This window comes from Eublepharis macularius, chromosome 4 (assembly GCF_028583425.1).
Source record: "Eublepharis macularius isolate TG4126 chromosome 4, MPM_Emac_v1.0, whole genome shotgun sequence".
Classification (NCBI taxonomy): Eukaryota; Metazoa; Chordata; class Lepidosauria; order Squamata; family Eublepharidae; genus Eublepharis; species Eublepharis macularius.
Window position 1 is genome coordinate 56,263,896 of NC_072793.1, and position 22,677 is coordinate 56,286,572.

General features: G+C 40.4%; 1 protein-coding gene across 2 annotated transcripts in view; it reads left to right on the plus strand.

Moving 5' to 3' along the window:
- WWC1 (WW and C2 domain containing 1) overlaps positions 1 to 22,677 on the plus strand; it is a 107,882-nt gene that overhangs the window by 64,017 nt on the left and 21,188 nt on the right. For both annotated transcript variants that reach the window (XM_054977140.1, XM_054977141.1), the window contains exons 4-11: positions 769 to 845; positions 3,720 to 3,799; positions 4,219 to 4,348; positions 4,755 to 4,901; positions 5,198 to 5,271; positions 7,500 to 7,742; positions 16,369 to 16,458; positions 20,462 to 20,997. In XM_054977140.1, the coding sequence (XP_054833115.1) occupies positions 769 to 845; positions 3,720 to 3,799; positions 4,219 to 4,348; positions 4,755 to 4,901; positions 5,198 to 5,271; positions 7,500 to 7,742; positions 16,369 to 16,458; positions 20,462 to 20,997 (1,377 nt within the window). The remainder of the gene's footprint in view (positions 1 to 768; positions 846 to 3,719; positions 3,800 to 4,218; positions 4,349 to 4,754; positions 4,902 to 5,197; positions 5,272 to 7,499; positions 7,743 to 16,368; positions 16,459 to 20,461; positions 20,998 to 22,677) is intronic.

A 22,677-nucleotide genomic window follows, 5' to 3' on the forward strand; every position in this document is an offset into this window, starting at 1 on the left:
TTGAAAACAAGCCTGTCCCTATTATGTTGCACAAAAAAGGCATTTCATGACAATTGTAAAGCTTTCCCATGCGTGATTGAGCTGTATATTAGAATTTTCTACAAATTTTCAGAACTTCAGCTAGGTCTTCTGAAGTTTCAAAGTTTGGAAATACAGTGCAGAGAAGGGTCAGTCTACAGAAATCACTTATGTATGAGCAAGAAAACTGTATGTGTAACTGAGGCGCCCTTCTCAATTTCCTCTGCACCAACTCCTAGTCTCAAGAGTCAAACTACAGTTCTGTTATAAAAGTGGTTTTTATTTTCAGGAGTGCAATGTAAACTTCAACAATAGAATATTCTGTGCGTACATTCCATTTATTCATGTTTAAATTGACTTTGGATCATGGCCATAATGTACAGATGTGTCTACGTAACACACATTGACAGTATTGTACAGAGGCATTGGTAAATATTATTAATATACTCCATTGCAATAACATTAATCTTTAGTAGAAATTGTTTTTTTAAAAAATTATTGAACTTTTTCAACCAATATTTTATTTTTGAGAAAGAACAAAGAGTAACAGATCAAGCCTTTATTTCTTAAACAATTAAATTTTGTTTTAAAACAGGCTATCAATTGAAAGTTTTACAGATTATGATACCTTTTTATTAAGCTTCTAACATAACAAGCTTGTGTGTTAAGGAAAATGTGGTGCTTTATTTTGTGTACTGTTCCCCCACTACCGCCTTGGTGAAATTAAAACTTTTTCTCCCCTCTTTATAGTAATCTCCAGTTCCTCATCTGGTTCAAAGTATGATCCAGACATTCTTAAAGCTGAAATTGCTACCACAAAATCTAGGGTAAGATATAAAAATTGAGCTTTTGATTTCTTGCAGTTGTCTCAGAGTTCAATACTTAAAATATGTTATAAAGATGTTGTTGTATGAACTGACGCTGTCCTAAGACACTTTTATTGTTTGTCAGAATGCTGTGTAGAATATGCTCAAAATCAGAATAATTTGTCATAGATCCAGAGGAGTTAGCCATGTTAGTCTGTAGTAGAAAAATAGAAAAGAGTCCAGTAGCACCTTTAAGACTAACCAACTTTACTGTAGCATAAGCTTTCGAGAACCATCAGTGCATCTGACGAATAAAACTGTGGTTCTCGAAAGTTTAAGCTACAGTACAGTTGGTTAGTAGAGATGGGCACGGAACGAAAAAACCCCGAACTGCTCGGTTCGTGGTTCATTAATTTCCATGGAACATGAACTTAATGAACTCACCCAATTTCCGAACTGGTTTGAGGTTCGGGGGGGGCCAACACCACAGCCAGCCACCAAGCTCTCCTCCCTCTCCCACTCTAGAGAAACTGAAACCAGGAATCACATGGCTTCCCCTATTTATGGAAAAAGCCAAGAGATTGAACAACACAGAGCAGAACCACAAGTGACAAAAGGCACAGATTGGACACTTTTCTGCTTCCCTCAAGTTTTGATGGGAAATGTAGGCATCCTGGTCTCGCAGCTTCGCTCTCTGACTGCTGTCCAATGGACTTTTCAACTGTCACTTGTCCAACATTCCGCCAAGCTGCCTACACTTCCCATCAAAACTTGAGGGAAGCAGACAAGTGTCCAATCTGTGCCTTTTGTCACTTGTGGTTCTGCTCATAGGAGCACTCTGGTTAGCAGAAAAACCTGCCTAACATGGATTTGGAAGGAAGAGTTTGGTGTTACCATGGCTGCTGAAGGCCCATCTCTTCAGTTGCCTTGGAGATTCTAACCCTTTCCCCCCTTTTCCTGGCTGGATAGGCCAGAGTGGGAGCTCTCTAGTAGGCAGGGACAGCTGCTAATCAAGCCTGGAGGCCTCAGATTGGGGGCAAACTAAAGACTGCTGCCATTGCCTGGGTGAGGGAGTATTTGGCGCCAAAAGTGTCCAAACCAGCAACGGAATGGTAAGAAAAGTTTGTTTGGTTCACGAAAACGCAGTCCCACAGAACGCATGATTCTTTGACTATGAATCGGCCATTCCGTATGGAATTTTGTTCCGTAGTTCGTTTTGTGCCCATCTCTATTGGTTAGTCTTAAAGGCAGGGCTCATTTCGAGGGGGAACGCACAGGAACACAGTTCCAGCAGTTCCCCAAAGAGGTCACATGTCAGGTGGCCCCACCCACCTGACTCTCGGTCATTTTGGGCCCGTTTCAGCCTGGATTGGGGCTGAAACAGCCCGGATTGGGCCTCTTGCAAAATAAAGGAAACTCCACGGGGGTTATAGTCAGTACTATATACAGTACACCATGTACTGGGCCTCTGACAGGTGGTGGATCACTCGCCCACTCAGCAGCAGCCCGATCCTGACCATTTTGGGCCCCTTTTCAGCCCCTTTTTGCCATTTTGGGCCCAATTTTGGCCCTGAACGGCCAGGATTGGGTCCAAAATAGCCAGGATAGGTGATGCCAGAGGGTGTGACATATGCAAATGAGTTATGCTAATGAGTTCCTCCAGCTCTTTTTCTACGAAATGACCCCTGCTTAAAGGTGCTACTGGACTCTTTTCTAGAATAATTTGTGTTATATTAATTAGAAATGTGTGGGTTATTCTGATTTTTGTGTTTAAACCATTGAAAATCTATATTTTCTGCAGAGGCTAGCAATCAGTAAGTACATCCCCAGGTCACAGTGTAGCTATTAAGGGGCAAATATATGCCAGTCATATATGACAAGACAACTGTGAGAAGCAACAAGGGCATGTGTTTACAATTCATGATAATTTCCCAGTGTGAGTGATTTTTGGAGATTGTCCAAGAGGAAGACTTGCTACTTTTAAGAAAATAAAATAGTTAATTATATAAATATATTAAATATAAAGAGTATGTAAAATATCTGGAAGTGTTGGAAAAACTGTTCTTAACTGTTCAAAACTGTTAATTTCATGAGTGCACACAGCGATATATATCATGGAAGTTGTTTTTTCTTAATTTTATAATAAGGCAGAGCAGTGCAAAGCTTATGGCACAAAATCTGGTCTTCCTAGATATACATTTTGATATCTGTTTACATTCCCTTGTTTAGAAACTCTATTAAATGCTTTGGTTGATGGCTAGGAGTATACTTTAGTCAGTGAGAGACTTCATTGCCAGTTAGTTCAAACACTCTGAAATACCTCTTGAGCTGGATTTGAGCAGTTATTCATCACCATAGAAAAAGGAAAACTTACCAAAACCAAAACTAGAGAAGCTCAAGTCAGAGCATCTGCTCAGGTCGCCATCTTACCGTCAACTATCGCCAGTTAGTCAACTATACATTTAAAAAGTGTATGTTAGTCATTATTATATTTCAACATTTTAAGAGGTAAATAAATGACCTCTACTCAGGTGAACAGTTCTGAGCTAGAGTGCAATCAATTGCATTTCTCATTTATCTCCTATAAATATGAAAATGTTCAGAAATCCATATACCATTTTTTCATTTAATTTTTTCATTTTAATTTTTCCTTTTTTTTCATTTTTCATATAATTTTTTCATTTTACTATTTAATTACCATTTTTTCAAAGGATGGCTAAATCTAACACTGTCATAGTAAAGCATCAAAGTAATCATTAATAAATTGAATTGATTTTTAAAAAATAAAAATCTAGAAATGTTTAAACTTTTTTTTTGGAAAAAATGCATTGTAATGTATGAGAATGCTAGTAGTAAGTTTTGGTTGGAACAGTTTGCTGTTTCCTATCTCTGCAGGTTAATAAACTCAAGAGAGAAGTAGCTCACATGAGACAGGAACTCCAGTACAAGGAACTTGGTTACCAGACACTGAAGAAGTGAGTTAATGATTTTGACTTGTACCTTTACATTAAATTACATTACAAGCAGCTACCACGTAACTCAAGTACAGCAAAGTTTTAAAAACTATCATAGAACCTGAAGGTTCATGAAGCTGCACCTGCACCAGAATGGAGGAAGCAGAGCTGATAGAAGAAAAGGGGACAGGTTGATTTTGGCTCCTTCTCTTTCTTCAGCATAGCCTCTACCTTACGCACCTGTTATTCCCATGGGTCTTGCAACTTCAGGAATCAATTTTTCCAGAGTTAGAAAGGCCTGCTAGAGGGAGGAGAACGAGGAAAAGATCTGCATCCATCGGTGCATTCTGCTGATTGCTACATTAAAATGCGTGTGTGCTAATTCAAATGGTCTTCCTGTTAATAATTTTTTTCTCTTCTGTTTATAAATTATATTGAAGAATTGATATGAAAATGTCTGACACCCAAGGTGGATATAAACTTGATGAGGCACAAGCTATCTTAAGTGAAATGAAAGCTATCAAGAAAGCCATCACTTCAGGGGAGAAAGAAAAGCAAGACCTCATTGAGGTACGGCATTGACTTGATGAACACCTGTGGTAGACTTCAGCTATTACTATAGAAACTCTAAACTTCCATAACAGTGACTATAAAAATTATTAATAGTTCTTTATTTAAAGGAGTAAAAAATACAGTTAAGCAGAATTATATATAAATAGACCCTTTGCTTGTCTCTTTCCACAAACTAAAATATCCCTCTCTTCTACTTTTTCAGAAGAAGCCTGTTTTTTAAAAGTATGAAGGAGATTTGATTTAAAACTTACTAATTTCTTCATGTTGATTAAAGTTAGGGATTTATTTTTCAAGTGTAGATGTCATAGTATTAAATCTTTTCTTCAAAAATGAGTTGGGTTAATGGCCATTAGGGAATTGAGAAAACCATAGTAATGATGACTCAATTCTTCTTTTTCCCTAGTGCCTTGCCAAGTTGAAAGATAATTTTGTGATGGACAGAGGATCATACTCGGACTTGTGGGCCAGCAGCACATCTTTGGAAGGCTCCAGTCTCTCATCACCTAGGCAATATCTGGATGTTGGATCCCAAACAGATGTTTCTGGAAATGTTTGTAAAATCTAAAACATTACCTAGTGCTGGGCACTGCTGTTATTCTTGCATCCTATCAGAACTGTTACTAAATGGTCTGTAGCAATCTGGTGTATTTGCATTTGACCAGCAAGGGATCTTATATTTCTGGATCCCTCAGCAGTAATGATGTAAAATGATTCAAATTTGTTTATTGCTTAATTTTTGAATGCTCATGTTCAACTTACATTAGATGTATGTCTAATAGCACTTGTGTTAATGTGCCCAAGTTTACAAATGGAAAATCTTTGACACTTCATCTTTTGTTTCTTTAGTTTATTTTGAGCACTAATAATCAATTGGCTGAGAAGGTGAGACTACGTCTCCAATATGAAGATGCAAAGCGCAGGTAAGTAAAGCTTTCTTTGTTGTTACTGGCAGTTAAATAAGTGCAAAATTCACAGTGTCAACAAACAGCCTTTTCTTTCTTGTGAGGCAAATCTATTAAACAAATTCAGCATCTAGAATATTTGGATTAGTGCTACATTTTAAGCACAAATATTATTTTGGCTCCTGCTGAAAATCTCCACTGATGGAAGGATTTCTTTCAGTTGAACCGACTTGGCTACCTTCTTCTCCTGCTGCAGTCCAAAATATCCCCCAAAATGCTGCTCCAGACCCCATTAACACAATGGGGGGCATCTGCCATGAGACAAGGGAACCAGCAGAAATTCCATCAGTCCCCTAGAGTGTATGGAAATGATTGTCAGGTTCTAATCCAATAGCTGTAGTTTTGGAAATTAGCTAACTTAACTTAATGTAAAAATTCACTAATGTTGTGCTTACAGCACACTTGCAATATAGTTTATTCTTTTATAACCATTGTGCAAATGGAGCTTAGCTCACAGACTTCTGCAGTTGAGGAGGGGGAGGGGGAAAGTAGTATTAAGGGGGGAGAACCCACTTGCCAGGCTTAGCAACTCTGAAGCACTGGGGAGTCTGTTACTGAGCAAGACCTTTGGCAGGGCAGGCTTAGATACGAAAGCTACAGTCCTACACATACTTACCTTGGAGGAAACTTTATTGAACACAATGAGGCTTATTTCAAAGTAAACATGCAGAATGCAGGCAGCTAGACATAAGAGCAGGAGAATTTGACTGAAGAATTGGGCTGAGAGCTCTGGAGTCAAACTGTAGTCTCATCAGAGCAGAACCACAAGTGACAAAAGGCACAGATTGGACACTTGTCAGCTTCTCTCAAGTTTTGATGGGAAATGTAGGCAGCTTGGCGGAATGTTGGACAAGTGACAGTTGAAAAGTCCATTGGACAGCAGTCAGAGAGCCAAGCTGCAAGACCAGGATGCCTACATTTCCCATCAAAACTTGAGGGAAGCTGACAAGTGTCCAATCTTTGCCTTTTGTCACTTGTGGTTCTGCTCTCAGCCTATCCATCCTGTTAACTACTTGTGCTATATCAACATTTGCTTTCCTACTGTTGTCAGATTCCATATTTAATTAACCAGCATACTAGTTCTTCAGTTTCTGTTTCTTAGCCTCAGTTTTTCATCTGTAAAATATAAACAATATTTATGACAAGAACCGGATAGCAAGGATTAACACAACAGGGCTTAGAAAGAAAGTTGTACATGAAGGGTACATTCAGATTTAAAAATTCTGTATGTCATTTTAAAGAGAGGACTAAACAGTGTAGCTCTGTGAAGCCGTGGATTCAAACTCAAGAAAACAGAAACATAAAAATCTCAAGACACAAGCTTTCTGGTAGTATGAATCTGGGCATTATGATGTCTGAATGGTGAAAGTTAAGTTTTTAGACCATGAATACTGTTTTCTTTAAACAGTTTACAAAATTCACAGCTAGAGAAGAAAGTTATGCTTGTTTTTTAAAATTTATTTTATTTTCAAATAGTTTATTTATATAAGGAGGGAATGGAAGTTAGCTGAAGTGTTAAATGCATAGAGTTCTATATTACATTGAAGAAAGAAAAATTGCAGCATATTGAAAAATCCAGTTTTAGTATGTATATTCATGCTTGTATGACATAAGGAATCAAATTACAGCTGAACAATCCTCTTAGAACACTTTCTTTACAAATGCACAGAAGAATTTATGGATTATGAACTAACGCCGTTGCTAATTCATCACTGGGGCACATTGCTGGGCTTAATCAGGCTGCTGAACATTAAAATGGTTGCAAAGAGGGCTGCAGTGCAGCTTGGATGGATCTCTATTAATTATGGAAGTTAAATTAATTAAACAGCAACCTCCCTGCTATGGGAAGTAGCTCAATAGTCAGAAACTATGGTCAGTCAAAAAATGTATCCTGAAATATGGCTTCTGAGTAAAGTACCAGCCACAACTGTGAGAAGCCATCTTGTATCATTAGATTAAGATATAGTTTATAAGGCTACTGAAAGCTGATAAACTGTAATACTTTTGACGAGACTGCATGGAAATTGAGGTTTAACATTTTGGGCTTTTGTATGAAGTTGTCTTTCCATTGGATTGATGAGAACTAGCAGTATTAGCTAATTGCATGCATTTATACCTAATAGAAGGTAAACTGAGGCTACTGAAACATATGTGATATTCTAATTGAATTGTTCTTCTGCTTACAGAATAGCAAACTTAAAGATACAGTTGGCTAAACTGGATAGTGAGGCCTGGCCTGGTGTGCTGGATTCTGAACGGGACAGACTGATGTTAATCAATGAGAAGGAGGAACTTCTAAAGGAAATGAGATTCATAAGCCCTAGGAAATGGACCCAAGGTGAAGTGGAAAGACTGGAAATGGAAAAAAAGCGTCTAGAGGAAGATCTTCAGACTGCAAGAGATACACAGAGCAAAGCTTTAACCGAAAGGTATTTGGGAACAATTTAATATCTTGATTTTCTGTTAGCTATCTGAACGCAACATTGTACTTTCCTCAGTTTGAGAAAATAAAATTGATTCTGTGCTTTAGAAGTTGTCATAGGGATCACCGTCTATTCTTGGAAAATAATGAATCTATTGTAGATCCTGAGATTTCTTCTGAAGTATAGGCTCAGAGGCCAAGCCATAAAGGACCCCTCCTTTGCCTGGCCATCCGTTTGGTATTTAAATGTGGCCTCTGAAACCGTGCATGCTTCCTTGATTTCTCTGATGTGTTCTTAGACACAGGCTCTTGCCAGAGTGGGGAATGTCTCTCTGTGAGTAATTTCCCCTGTTTTGTCAGAGGCCGCAGGCATCACATCACAAACATTAAATTGGCAACAAATGGATTTCCAAATTCGATTTAAGGTGCTGGTGCTTACCTACAAAAGCCCTTCACAACCTGGGCCCATATACCTGAAGGACCATCTCTATTGGTATGAGCCCCTGCAGCAGTTCTGCTCAGCACAATAGTGCCTTCCAACCTTTATGAATATAAACAGTGCCTTTCAACAAGAGTATGAATGATTCCAGACTTTTACCTCTGAACCTATGGAACAGTCTCCCAGAGGACAATTGCACATTCCTTCTGCAATTTTGGAGGACATGTAAGACTGAAAATTTAGAAGGGCTTTTTTGATCTTCTGGATGAGTATTTTTTAATGTCCTGGCTTTGTAGAGTAGCTGCCTAAATGCTGTTTTACATTTGTCATTGCTGGCTTTTTAGTAATTATTTTTTAACGATTTCGTGTTGCATTGCTATTTTTGTTACCATCTTAGGTCACAAGTTTTCTGGAAAAAAGGTGGGTCTATAAATATGAATAAAATAAACTTCCCAGATGACTGAATTTCCACACTAACCAAATACTACAGTATTCAAAATAATCCAAATATCTATTATTAGTTAAGTGATTTAAGTTATTTGGTTCCCCATCCATCAAATGAAAAGCTGATGCCTGATAGCAAAGGTTGCTGCCAGAGAATTGCGCTGCAGCCTAGGTTCACAGTTTATGGTTTTATGCATATTGGTCAGCTCTCCTCCAAATAACTTTAATTTGAAAATATTTTATGTTAACTGAGTGTGTCAACTTTAGCATACTTGAGAAGAATGATGCATGGCTTACAAAAAGAGGGGTGATTCACTGTGAATATGCATAGTGTGCCATCTCAGAACTGCCATTGTTGAAAATGATTTCCTTTCAGGTGATTTAGAACAGCCATCAGGAAGCAAACACCACCAACATGCAATCATATACAGTCATCAGGTGGTGAAGCATCGTGCACAAACTCATCTTGTCCTGAGAATCTGGTCCCTGTCTTGGGATCAGTTCACATGACAGTATGGCAAGTTGTGGTTCACTGTACTAAGAAAAACATTTCAGTCCATTACAACTTGATAGTGATATGTCAGTTGCATTAGAGTGACTACTGTTATTGGAGAGGAAATACATTCCTTTGCATCTCCACTTAAAAATTATCTCAGGTACTAACTTGTGAATTGACTTTCTCTGCCACAGAATATGGGTGGCATCAAGAGTGCACCAGTCAGGGAATGGGTTGGGAAACGAGACATAGGAGAAGTTACTGTGTCAGGCACTGTGTTTCTCGGGACTTGTTACAAACTTGTGACATGGCTCATCTTCCCCAGTCCCATCTCATACATACATCTCCTAAGCTGAGTGTGAAAAAATTCTGGTGTCTTTCTAAAATGTTATAAACTATGTTACAATTATGGGCTTGTAGTTATAGGAGGGCCACCATAAAGTGTACTTGCTTCCCCCCTCTTGTTTGGCTCCTGATTATCAAGGTACACCATGGTCGCCATGGAGATGTTATTTTGTGGTTTTCTTATACTGCCTGAATATTTAGTCAGAAGAAGTGCCTGATGACTGCAAAGAGACAGCATTAGAACGTTAGCTAAATTTACATTAAAATGTATTGTCATTCCCATAGGAACAGAAGTTATGGAGGAATGCAGCTTGATCATTAGACCATTGAGCATATAGTGAATGAAAACTGCTTCTCCTCTCTCTCATGTAGTTAAATTGGTTATTAAAGAGAGTGATGCCAGGATGTTGCGACTACATCACTTTTTCAGCTGTAGTGCTGCTATGTCCCTGAGAAGATAAAGCAGTAATGGGGTCAAAAGGCTCTGTGTAATTGGTATCCTGCAGCTCAGCTGTGTGGGAAGATATTACTAAGAGTCTGCAGTGATGTTACTGACAGTTGGGTTCTACTCCTTACAAACGAATTGAACATGCTGTCCTTCATTTTTTGTGTGTGTGATTCTATAGATTTCTTCCTGTGCAAAATTAACAGTCATCCTACACAAACGATCTAAAAGCCTATCTGTGGAATGAGAAATTTCAAACATCTCAGAAATTCCAGAACTCTAAGTCTCAGATTGCCTGTGATAGTAGTTCATTTCTTGATGCATTCCAGCTGCTCATATCCTTTCTTTACATTAGAAAAAAATCTGAAACTTTATATTATTTCAAATGTTTATATCTATCCTTTCCTGTTTAGCCCAATGCGTGTTAAAGACTTGACCATGGGCCAAGGAAACAATTAAAACAAATATATAATTACAATGGTTGTTGGGGGTTTTCCGGGCTGTATTGCCGTGGTCTTGGCATTGTAGTTCCTGACGTTTCGCCAGCAGCTGTGGCTGGCATCTTCAGAGGTGTAGCACCAAAAGACTTTTGGTGCTACACCTCTGAAGATGCCAGCCACAGCTGCTGGCGAAACGTCAGGAACTACAATGCCAAGACCACGGCAATACAGCCCGGAAAACCCCCAACAACCATCGTTCTCCGGCCGTGAAAGCCTTCGACAATATAATTACAATATTAAAAATTCACAAAATTGCCAGAGAGCAAAATACAAGCTTCAAGAAATTGGTTTAGAACCTACAGTGGCACTTCAGTAAATGATGCGCATACTCATATTATGGGTCCCGTCTTCTGCAGCAAGGTCAAGGAAAATAGTAGATAGTCATGATAGTAGATGGAACATGATTTCACAGCTGTTTTATTCACTAACAAAAAATGTAATGCATTATAGTAAGTGTTGATTTGTTAATCTTGCTGATTTTTTAAACTTCTCTTGAGTTTAAGCTAACGTTCTACTACTGAACCAACTTTGATTGTTGGATAATGCAGATTTTGAGCTTTACCTTTTGCTTTGGAAACTGGGAAATATATTGCTCGCCAAATAAAACAATCTATAAAATTGGTACAGAATTTATCCATATTTTATGTGGTTAGGCATTATAAGGGAAGGCCCATGGGCACTTTGAACTGATTTTTGAGATATTTGCTTCTGGGGACAGAAAAAAGAAATAGCCAGGATGGGCAAGTGGATATGTTTCAAACTGGCCTAATAAAATAAAAATGTTCAGCTAAGCAACTGCACTTGATGTTCTTTTGTGTTTTTAGATTAGTATTTTGAAAATGATTTATAGAAATTGTCTTGCACTTAGAGAATTCAACATTATTTCTTTTTATAGGCTAGAAGTTATGGAAAACAGCCTAGTAAGTCTCTCGTTTCACGTATTGGAGATTTTTAAAATTAGAATGGCTATCCCTACAATACAGATCACCTGCTTCTTAGAGCCTTCAGTCAAATGAGTTGTAAATTCAGGCTTTTGCATTGTTGGTAATATGGCATACTCCTTATGAACTGGAGGCACAATGCAGAATCCTCTGTGATGTTACAAAGTTCTGAGACAAACTCTTTGTTCATGTGGAGAGCTTATAATTCTGGATTCATAGAGCATTCCATGCAAGAACTTGGTGGCCCTGATGAGGACAGAAAGACAGAGCATAAATCTTGTCAATAAATAATAAATAAGAACTGTGTGTACCTTAGAATCCACTGAAATAACAAGATACTAGGGGTACACATATGGTTGATGTTGAAACGCTTTTGCCATACCTGGACATCATTGAACCTGCTGTGACTGTGCTTGCACTCTGTTAAAAAAATGTTTCATACAGAAGGTAAAATTTTAATGTGGCTTTCATCTCAGAGTAAAATCTGTCTAAGTACAACAATGCAGATTTTTAGTGTTTGGATCTGACAAGATCTACCATTTATTCACTACTCACTTTTCATTTTATTTGCTTAAACTCTGAAGAAGTATCCCCTATTTTCTCATACCAAAAAAAGTATATTCTTTCCAATGTTTAAAGTATGTGTATGTATAAATTTTTATATATATAAATATATATGTGTGTGTGTGCGTGTATATATATATATATACATATATATATACATATATATATAATATATATATATATATATATATTGTTGACATAACAGCATAAAGGAGTGAGAGAGGTCCTTTTTGAACTTATCTTCCTTACATATCGGATCTGTTTGTCTTAAGTATTGTGATTTCAGCTCATAGGAATAAAGATTTCAGCTCATAGCAACAACTTTAGTGAAGACTGGAAGCAGACAGACTGGAAGCAGACAGACTTAAGACAGGCTCAACAGGAGCCAACTATATACACACAAGCCACACCCCTTTTTCAAGCAACATCCAATAGGCACACATAACTAGAATCGTTAGTTTGCATTAACTATATACAAAGTAACTTATTTACAGCACAGTGATTGGTCTTTATTATAAAAAAATATATACAAAAAAATGTAAGAGGCACCTTCACCTATAACCACTATGTGCAAAAGTAGAACTCTACACGTATTTCAATGTAATCAATCAGAAAATTCATACTCCCATACAAATGGTCATAATCGATATACAAATAAGTCCATAATCATTGAAATACGAATTAATTAATTAGTCTTGATTTTGAATATTCATTCTTTATCTAGTGTATTTGTCAGAATTGTATTTATATAGATCCCACTAAATTCCTTCACATGTAGAGTTCTACTTTTGCATATAGGGGTCTTTATTATAAAGCACTGATTGGCTGCTGCCAGCAGGAAACAACCAATAGTAATGAAGGCTTCAGGAGCCTTAGCTCAGACAGAAGCTAAGTGAATACATAACACTCCTCCCCCTAACTTGGGACACCCCGTTCCAATAAAAGTCACCACAGTATGCTGGGGAGTGGCGAGCCCTCTGGGACCTGCGCAATCCTCCTGAATTCACAGGCCCACTGACTGGTGTCTCAGTGTCCATGATGAGCTTTGCCCCTTCAGCGGAGGAGCCCCTCTCACTCACAGAAGCTTCTACCCTGCTCGATGGTGTTGGCTGGTCTTGGTTGTCCTCGGTTGGAGAGTCCCTGCGGTCCTCGGGTGCTGCGGCTGGCTCAGTCCCTTGTCCGTGGTACAAGGGGGAAAGTCTCTGTTCTGCCCCTGCTCCCGCTTTGGCCACCGCTGTCATAGCTGGTCGATGTGCCTTCTGAAGACCCTGCCAGTGGTATCGGCCACTTTATAGGATACCGGCCCAGTGGCCTCAATCACAGATGCTGGAAACGAGACCGGCCTGTCCCCATAGTTCTTTACGTAGACCAGGTCGCCCAGCTGGAACTTCCTGGGCAACCCTAATTCTCCCGGCTCCCACTGAGCATCCAGAGCAAAGTCTGGGTGGAGCTGATCGAGCAGAGTGGTTAGCTGACGCCCCATTAAAAGTTCAGCGTGGCTGCAGTTCATAGTGGCATGGGGCGTGATGTGCTGCCAGAGCAAGAGTTCCGTTAGCTGCAGGCTCAAGTCCCCGCGACCCAACTTGCGAAGTGACTCCTTCATGGACCTCACCATCCGTTCCACCTGTCCATTTGTAGATGGGTGGAAAGGTGCCAATGTGACGTGTCGGATGACGTTACTGTCAGGGAACCTCTGGAACTCTTGTGATGTGAACTGGGTGCTGTTGTCCGACACAATGGTGTCTGGGATCCTGTGAGTTGCAAAAAGGCGCCATAAGGAGCGGATGACAAGTGTGGACGTCTTGGCCGATACTGGAATGACTTCCAGCGACTTGGAAAATGAGTCCACAACAATCAGGAAGACATGCCCCTGAAACGGCACAGCAAAGTCTATATGGAGCTGCAACCATGGTGTGTGCGTTGTCTCCCAGGATTGCAGAGGGGCCTGTGGCATGTCGGAGAGAGACTCTTGGCAGAGCTGGGAAGTCCAGACCCATCTCTCAATCACTAAATCCATCCCTAGCCACCACACATCGCTGCTGGCCAGGGCCTTCATTTTCACACTTTCTGGGTGCCCTACCTGAAGTGCCTCATGCACCTGCTGATGTAGCTTGGACGGAACAACAACTCTGCTCCTCCAGAGGAGGCAGCCCTTGTACACTGAAAGTTCATGTTGGCGAGAGCTGTAAGGCTGGAACTCCGAGTCCGTCCTTCCATCCAGCCACCTCCTCCATACCCAGTTGAGGACCTTGGAGGTTGTGGGGTCCTTGGCAGAATGGGCAGCGATATCCAATGTCAGGAGTGGCGGCTGAGGCAGGTCCTCTAATTGAATGATCTCATGTGCAGGAGATGGGTTGGCAGTAAGGCCTGGTAGCAGTAGATGACTGAGGGCATCAGAATGCCCTATGGCTTTGCCTGGCCGATAAAACAGTTTATAATCATAGGCCAACAGGAACACCAACCAGCACAGCATTCTTGGAGACATGACTTGCGGGGTCTGCCGGTCAGAAATGAAGAGGCCTGGGAGAGGCTTGTGGTCGGTAGTGATCTCAAAATTGCACCCGTAGACATAGTCATGAAATTTCTTAACCTCTGCGACCAGGGCATGAGCTTCTTTGTCTCTTTGCGTATAGTTCCTCTCTGCTGGCGACAGGGTCCAAGAAAAATAAGCAATAGGGGCCTCCCGCCCATTTGGCATCCAATGGCTCAGGACTGCGCTGATTCTATAAGGTGAAGCGTCGCAGGCGAGGATGAGCAGCTTGTGTTCATCAAAGTGTGTCAGCACAGTGTTGGACAATAGGAGCTCTTTAATGGTGGTTAAAGCACGAGCGTGTTTTCGGTCCCATGCCCAGGGAGCGGCGTTTTCCAACAATCAATGCAAGGGTTCAGCTAGCAATGCCTTGTGTGGCAGGAACGAATGATAAAAGTTCAGGAGCCCCAGAAACGCTTGAAGTTCTTTCTTTGAACGAGGCGGAGGTGCATTGATGATAGCTTGCACCTTACTGTCTGTAGGGTGGATGCCATCGGCATCCATTAGGAACCCTAAGAATTCCACTCACTGCATGCGGAACTGGCATTTTTCTTTTTTCACCTTCAGACTGGCGTCCTGGAGACAACGGAAGACTTGTCGCAAGCGGCTGAAGAGTTCAGTAGGGGACTCCTGGAATGCCCCTCAGCGGACTCTCCATAAGTCTCTGAAAGATTCTGGGGGCCACACTGATGCCGAACTGGAGCCACTTAACTTTGAATGCTCTGCGGTGGGTTACAATGAAATGTGCTTCCGCAGTGGTATCGTCCACAGGGAGCTGCTGGTAGGCTTGCCCCAGGTCGATCTTTGTGAAGATCCTCCCTCCCGCTAGTGATGCCAGGAGGTGACTGACGACCAGCACCGGGTATGCATGCCGTTGGAGAGCCTTGCTTATGGTGCATTTGTAGTCCGCACAAATGCGTACTGTCCTGTTGGACTTGATAAGCGTGATGATCGGAGTCTCCCAACGGGCATTAAAGATGGGCTCAAAGACTCTCTGGGTGATCAGTCGCTCTAGCTCCTCATTGATGTGCGGCTTGAGGGTGAAGGGAACTCGACGTGCTTTCAATCAGGTTGGAGGTACTGCTGGATTGAGGGCAAAGGAGACCAGTGGTCCTGTGTAGCGCCCTAACGAGCAGTTGAATACAGTGGGAAACTCGGCACATACTGCCTCGATTTCTGATTGGTTGATTTGTGGATGCCCAACCCCTCAAACCAATCAAGTCCCAGCAAACTTGTGAGACATCCCTTGACAACGACCAGACGGAGGGGGGCCATGAAAGTCTTTGTATCTGACTAAGAATGTGCTGACACCCACCACTGGCACCTGACGACCCTGGAAATGTCAGGATTAAATTGCAAGGTTCGAGCTGATGGGTCTTCCCCCTGGGACACACTTGGTGAAGGGTCTCCATGGAGATGATCGAGAGCGCTGACCCGGAGTCGACAGAAGCTAAATCAATACATAACAATCTCTGGGTAGTTTGCATACCTTTTGTTAATGCAAGCTGTATAGTGAAGGTCAGATGTCTCACAGAAAGGTACTCTCTTTCCTTCCAAAGTATTTTAAAGATATCCGCTTCCACCATCTTGCAGAATTAAAAATGGGTTTCTAACATTAGATTTATAATTTGCAAAGCATGAAAGAGTTATGATTTTCAAATATTAAAAACCTGTTTTACATAGGAGATTCCTCTGAATAAGATCCTAAATTCTGTACTGATCAAATTAACATAACATCTCTGTGACCATCTTTGTTATTGCAATAAAATGGTCTGTGTTGATGGAATAGTGAAAGTTTAGAACCCTTTTACCGTGTTCTTCTACATCTTCAGGCATTGCATAACTATAACCATTACTTCCTAATTTGTCTCAGCATTGAGAAGTATTTTAAACTGCTCTCTCTCTTCCTCTTTTTTGTATCTCTTGCAGGTTGAAGTTAAATAGTAAGAGAAACCAATTAGTTGGAGAACTAGAAGAAACAACACGATTAATGGCAATGCTGCACATCCAGTTGAAAAAGTGAGTTTTCTTTTTTAAAAATTTTATTAAAACAAAAAGGGAGTACAGAAAAGAAGGGGAGAAAAAAAGGACAAGCAAGACAAATATATGTGTGCTGCAAGAATTATTAAAATGCAGAGTACAAAAATCATAACCTTTATAAATATTAAAATAGCGATTAATCATTTAGCCTTTAGTATATATTTTTTTCCAATTAAGCAGGAAAAAAGTGAGTTTTCATAGGTTTCTCACACGTGCTTGAACCTTAAAATTGCTTTTCCTGCAAACTGGCCCCTAAGAAAAGATCCTGTTGCTAATAGGACACTCTAAAGCAAAAAGGTTCATCAGAAAAGTTGCTATTCAAGCACTGCGTTCCTAGCTAGTACTTGGTAGTGTAATAGGAGATTTGGGTGAGTTGTATGACATAGCTTATAGCTTACATAATTTTATAACTTCTAGACAATCAGTGTGGTGTAGCAGACAGTGTTGAATTAGGAGGTAATCAGGGTTCAGATTTCTGCTCAGCCGTGAAAGAGACTGGGGGAATCTTAGGCCACTTATTAGCTGCATTCAGATGCCATGGTGACTCATTTATCCATGGCCTATTTCAAGTCTGGCTTTGGTACAGAGATTGCAACTGTTGTTGTGTGTGTTTTTGATCTTAAGAGTTTTCAGCAGCTTTCCATCAGAGTTGACCAGTCTATATTATTCAGACACCTTGTGACCAGAGTTGTTTTGATAGATTCAGTGAATACTGAATACAGACAAGAGGAATGTGATGTTAGTCGGTAAAGCAAGGCTCTAGAGAGAATTATTCTGGCTGCAGTAGATGGTGTTGGATTGATGTTGACAAATTCAGTTGAGAATTTTGTTAGCTCCCAGCCTATTGTTACAAGATCGAATAGATTAATTCTTAAGAGTTTCTGCAGCTACATTTGGTGTGGAAGTTCCAAAATCCAAATCCAATTTATTACAGCAAAAGCCAGCAATATAAAACAATATGATTACAAGCAATAAATCAATATTATCAATACAGGAAAACCACAGGCATAAAGGGATAAGAGTGAAAATGGAATAACAATAATGAAAATAGAAAAAAATTTATAATGTTTTTTCCACTAAGAGAAGTTTACGTTTTCTGATAGCTAAAGAGCAGAATTTGGCCACAGCATAGTAGGTGTGGAAGTTGTTTTCCCTCCTGGATGTCACCAATCGGGCTGCACTAATCCAAGCTTCTCTTACTTGGAGACTGGTTTTTTCCAACATGCTTTAAATGGCTTAGAAGCTTCAGTTGATACAGAATTTGACTGCTCACCTGTTGGTGAAAGCTTGATGATAGGAATATATTAATCTTTCAGTGCTTCACTGGCTAATATATGCTACAGGTGCAATTCACATGTGTGCCCGCTCAGGCATTATGAGTCTCCCCTACTATCAGAGCCCTCTTTAAAATGTAACTTTTAGACCACCACTTGGGTATTTTTTTTTTCAGGAGCAGCCTATATTTTCTGAAATAGCTTACTAGAGGGCGTGAAGAGGACTCCCACTCTGGCTCAGTTCTGCAGATAGTGTAAGGTGGTCATATTTAGACAGTGCTTCACTCCTTTCTTCATGTCGGTTTCACTAAGTGGGGAATGTGCTTCAGAGATTTAAGCCTCTGTTGAGAGGAAATTTGAAAGGTTAACAACATTTTAAGAGAGAAAAGAATGGGAGGGCATAAAAGGTCTAGTTGGTTTCAGAGTACAGTTTATGTTATTTATAGTCTGCCTTTCTCACTGGAACTCAAGGCAGATTGCACAGAGTAAATCAGTACTATCAATAGCATGAGAATCCAATAAACAATGCAATAGCATTTGGATTGTAGAAATTGGAACCAACCATAAACCTGAAACAGGACTGAAGCAAAGCATAAATATGAACATGACATGTTAAATAATGCAAAAAATTACATAGTAGGAACCTTCTTACAGCAACACGCAGTACAAACTATACACAGTAGATAGTCCATAGTCCCTAATCCTTTACCTACGTATCTCTCTGAACCGTTTTGTTATAGTACAATCCTATCATCTGTGTACAAAACCCTCATGAACAATTCAGTTTTTCATAGTTTGCAAAACACCAGGACGGTGAGAGCTTTCCCGACCTCATCAGGCAGGCTGTTCCAGAAGGTGGGGGCCGCAATGGAGAATTCATATGTACAGGATTTGCAGGGGAGGGGATGGTTTTACCTACTTGCAAGCTGGCACCTGCAGAAGGCCCTGCTCCTGTGAATGAAGCTGTTGTGGTAGAGCAGGTGGTCCCAAAGATAAGAGGGCCAAGGCCATGAAGGACTTTGTGTATTATAGCCAACACCTTAAATTGAACCTGGTAACTGATGGGCAGCCATTTCAGTGACTTCATAATGGCTGTAATATGCTTGCTCTGCCTAGCTCCCAATAATGGCTGAGCGGCAGCGTTCTGCACCAACTGGAGTCATTGAGTGGATTTTGAAGGGAGATCAGTGTAAAGTGCATTACGGTAGTCTAGTCTCAGTGTTACTGTGGTGTGGAGCCAGGTAGCCAAATCAGCTGTATCAAAGTAGGGGGCCAACTTCCCACCTAGACCGAGTTGGAAGAAAGCATTTTTTGCTAGCTATTTTTGATTAATTCCCGCCCCCCCCCCTCACACACACACCCCTACCAGTTCCTGTCTGCATTGAAATAGTGCACTCATCAAATATCCTGCTCCAGGTATGCATATTACAACCATTCTGCAGTCACTTCATTGACCGCCCACCAGTTATAGGACTCAATTCAAAGTGTTAGCTGTCTCATACAAAGCCTTTCATGGCCTTGGCCCCTCATATCTGCAGGACTGTCTCTCTCCCTAAGCTCTACTATAGCAGCTTTGCTCATCCAGGCAGGGCCTTCTGCAGCTGCTACCCTGGAAACAAGCAACACCAGCTATTGCCTGCACATTTGCATTCTGATTTGTGGCCCTCACTGTATGGAATGGCCTGCCTGATGAGGTCAGGATGGCTCCACTCTCCTGGTTTTCCACAAACTATGTAAAACTGAATTATTCAGGAAAAGTTTCTTGAGCGGGTAAGAATGCTGTACTGTAAGGAAATGGTTCAGAAAGATGCTTTGATAAAGGGATAGGTACTGTAAACCATGCTATTGTGTATTATCTGTTGCTGTAAGTATGCTCCAACTTTTTGCAATGCACTTTCTGCTCAGGGCCCCCCAAAAGCTGGAACTGGCCTTGCTCAATGAAAAGGCAGACTATAAATAAAGCTAATAATTATTATAATATATTATAAAGGTAATATTGCCCCTACTGCAACTAATAAGTCTGGTAAAGTAAAGGAACTGCGATAACATTTGGGGATTCTGGTTGGAGGAGGGATGGAAGGCAAGCAACAAAGTAGCTGGGATTCACAGACAAACTGAGATCTATTATATCCATCTAGTTGACTAGCCTGCTTTTGTCCAAATACAACCACCGACTTTCAAGTTAAAATATTTCACAGGAGTCTTTGTGAAGATAAAATGAGGAACGCTCATGTATTCCATCATGAGAACCTTTAAAGGAGGGTGGAAAAAGAAGGTAATAATTAGAACAGGAATCAACTTTGGCAATCAAAACATGAATGCATATCCAGGAAGATCAACAGGACAACTTCCACTGTATGATTTAGGGCTCAACCAATTCCAGCAAGGGATAATTCCAACATGTCTGCTCCAAGCCAGTATTGTTTAAGAAGTACCTCCAAACTGATGCTTCACCTCCATGGCATATGTCTAGACTAGATACTAGTAGGATTTGTTGAAAAGAGCAAATTGTTTTCCTTGTATATCTAATTGTATTCCGATTGTATACCTTTCATTGCATAACTATTCACATGTTTGGTTTAACATGTGGAGAGACATTCTACCTACATTCAGGACCCTTTTTGTATAAAACTGTTTCAAGGCTTTTTTGTTTTAATTGAGAATTGAAGTTGGACATTTCATCCCTAATACGTCACTTTTCTCTGCAGCCTGTCCTCAAGCATGCTTTCCCTTTCATCAGGCAGCAGCCCCGGCTCTCTGGCATCTAGCAGGGGCTCTCTTGTTGCGTCCAGTCAGGATTCTTCCACTTCAGCCAGTTTTACGGATCTGTACTATGAACAGTTCGGGCAGGTAGATTCTGACTACCAGAATAAAATGGACCTCTTGCTCCTGGAGAGAGCTGCTGGATTTCGGCCTTCAGGCTGCATCACCACTATCCATGAGAACGAGGTGGTCAAAACACAAGAAACTGATGCAAGTAACCGTTTGCAGGCTCTGAGGTCCTTGTCTGGGACGCCCAAATCATTGACGTCGCTGTCTCCCAGATCATCGCTTTCTTCTCCCTCACCACCTTGTTCTCCACTTGTGACAGACCCATTCTTCACAGGAGATACTTTCATGAGCCATATGGACTTTGAAGATACGGAAATAAACAATGGTCTGTCTGAACTTAGTCTAATCACTGGGAATGGCAAGAAGTACAGACTAGAAGAGTCTAGGACTCGGGGAAAACATCTGGACCAAGGTAAAGTAAATGTCCTTCTGCTCTTTCAAATTATTTTAAAGGCACTTTTTTAAAAAAAAGAAGTATTTGTGGTATTTGACACAGTAACAAATTCTATGGCAGAGAATATGTTCAGCACTCAAAACAGAAAAATGTATATACAAGTTGTATTAGTGCTTGTCATTAATGTAAAACACCTTTTGTGTTGTAGTGTGTGGTACCCATTAATAAACATCCATTCAGCAAATAAACAGCTCTATGGCTAAAATCTGCGGTCTGTGGTCATGGTTGGTCAGTCAAACATAAAAACATAAACGCTAACATTTGCTTCCACCACAATTACTTCTTGCTTCCACATAAAGACTTTGCAGTATAATTTTTGATCATGAGAAATTATTTCTAAAATGTTTGTTGTGCAACTGCACTTCAGCTGTGTGAAGAGATGATTTTAAGGTGGAACTTTCTTTCCTGTAATTAATTGTGTAGGAATAGAGAACCAGTGTGGTGTAGTGGTTACAATGATGGACTAGGTGTGTGTGTGTGTGTGTGTGTGTGTGTGTGTGTGTGTGTGTGTGTGTGTGTGTGTGTGTGTGTGTGTGTGTGATGCTCTCAAGTCATGGCAGACTTATGGCAACCTCTGGTGGGGTTTTCATGGCAAGAGAATAACAGAGATGGTTTGCCATTGTCTGCCTCTGCAACCCTGGTCTTCATTGGAGGTCTCCCATCCAATTACTAACCAAGACTGACCCCGCTTAGCTTCTGAGATCTGATGAGATCAGGCTCGTATGGGATTTGGGTGACCCAGATTCAAATCCCCACTCTGCCATGGAAGTTTGCTGAGTGACCTTAGGGAAGTCACATACTCTCAGCCTAACTTACCTGACAGGGTTGTTGTGAGAGAAAATAGAGGAGAGGAGAATGATGTAAGCCACTTCGGGTCCCCATTTGGGGAGATAGGCCGGGTATAAATGAAATAAAATAAATAGACTGTACATTAGATTGATTTCTCCACTGTTATGCTTTGTGGGATATATAGTTTGTGCTATTACATAATTGTTGGGCATGGGGCTTGACCTCACAAAGGTCCTTTCTGATTAAAAGAAATCCTTTCCATCCCATGAGCATTCTTTTTAGCCCATAAGAACTGGACCGGAAAGTGCTCCTTTACCGCTGTTGATATTTTATGTATGTGAAGCTCTTGCCATGCTGTAAATAGATGAAAATTAACTATAGCTTTTATGAAGAAATGGCTGTTTTTAATTTTATTTATTTATTAAAATATTTATACCTCGCCTTTCCTCTTGTCTCAAAGCAGCTTACAGTAATAATTAAAACATTACAAGTTAAAATCAAAATAATGCTACACATCCTAAATTTTATAGTTTGAAACAACTGTGCTGTAGATGGCAAGAGATGATGGAGAATCTCTGTCTAGATTGTCTGAAGGAGGGGGGAAAAAAGTAGCCACATTGTTTTTAATAAGACAGCTTGCAAGTGACTTGCTGATACACCAATAGCAGTAAAACGTTCTGTGTAGGAACTTGCTTCAGATTAATACAGTTTTCCAGATCGTATAAATCTACCTATCTAAATATAGCTCACCTATGAAAGGGCACAGTAGAATTTTAGTTTACCTCTCTGAAACTCTGGTGTGCTAAGAAGATAACCTATTGTATTGATATATGATGGAAGGTAACTGCA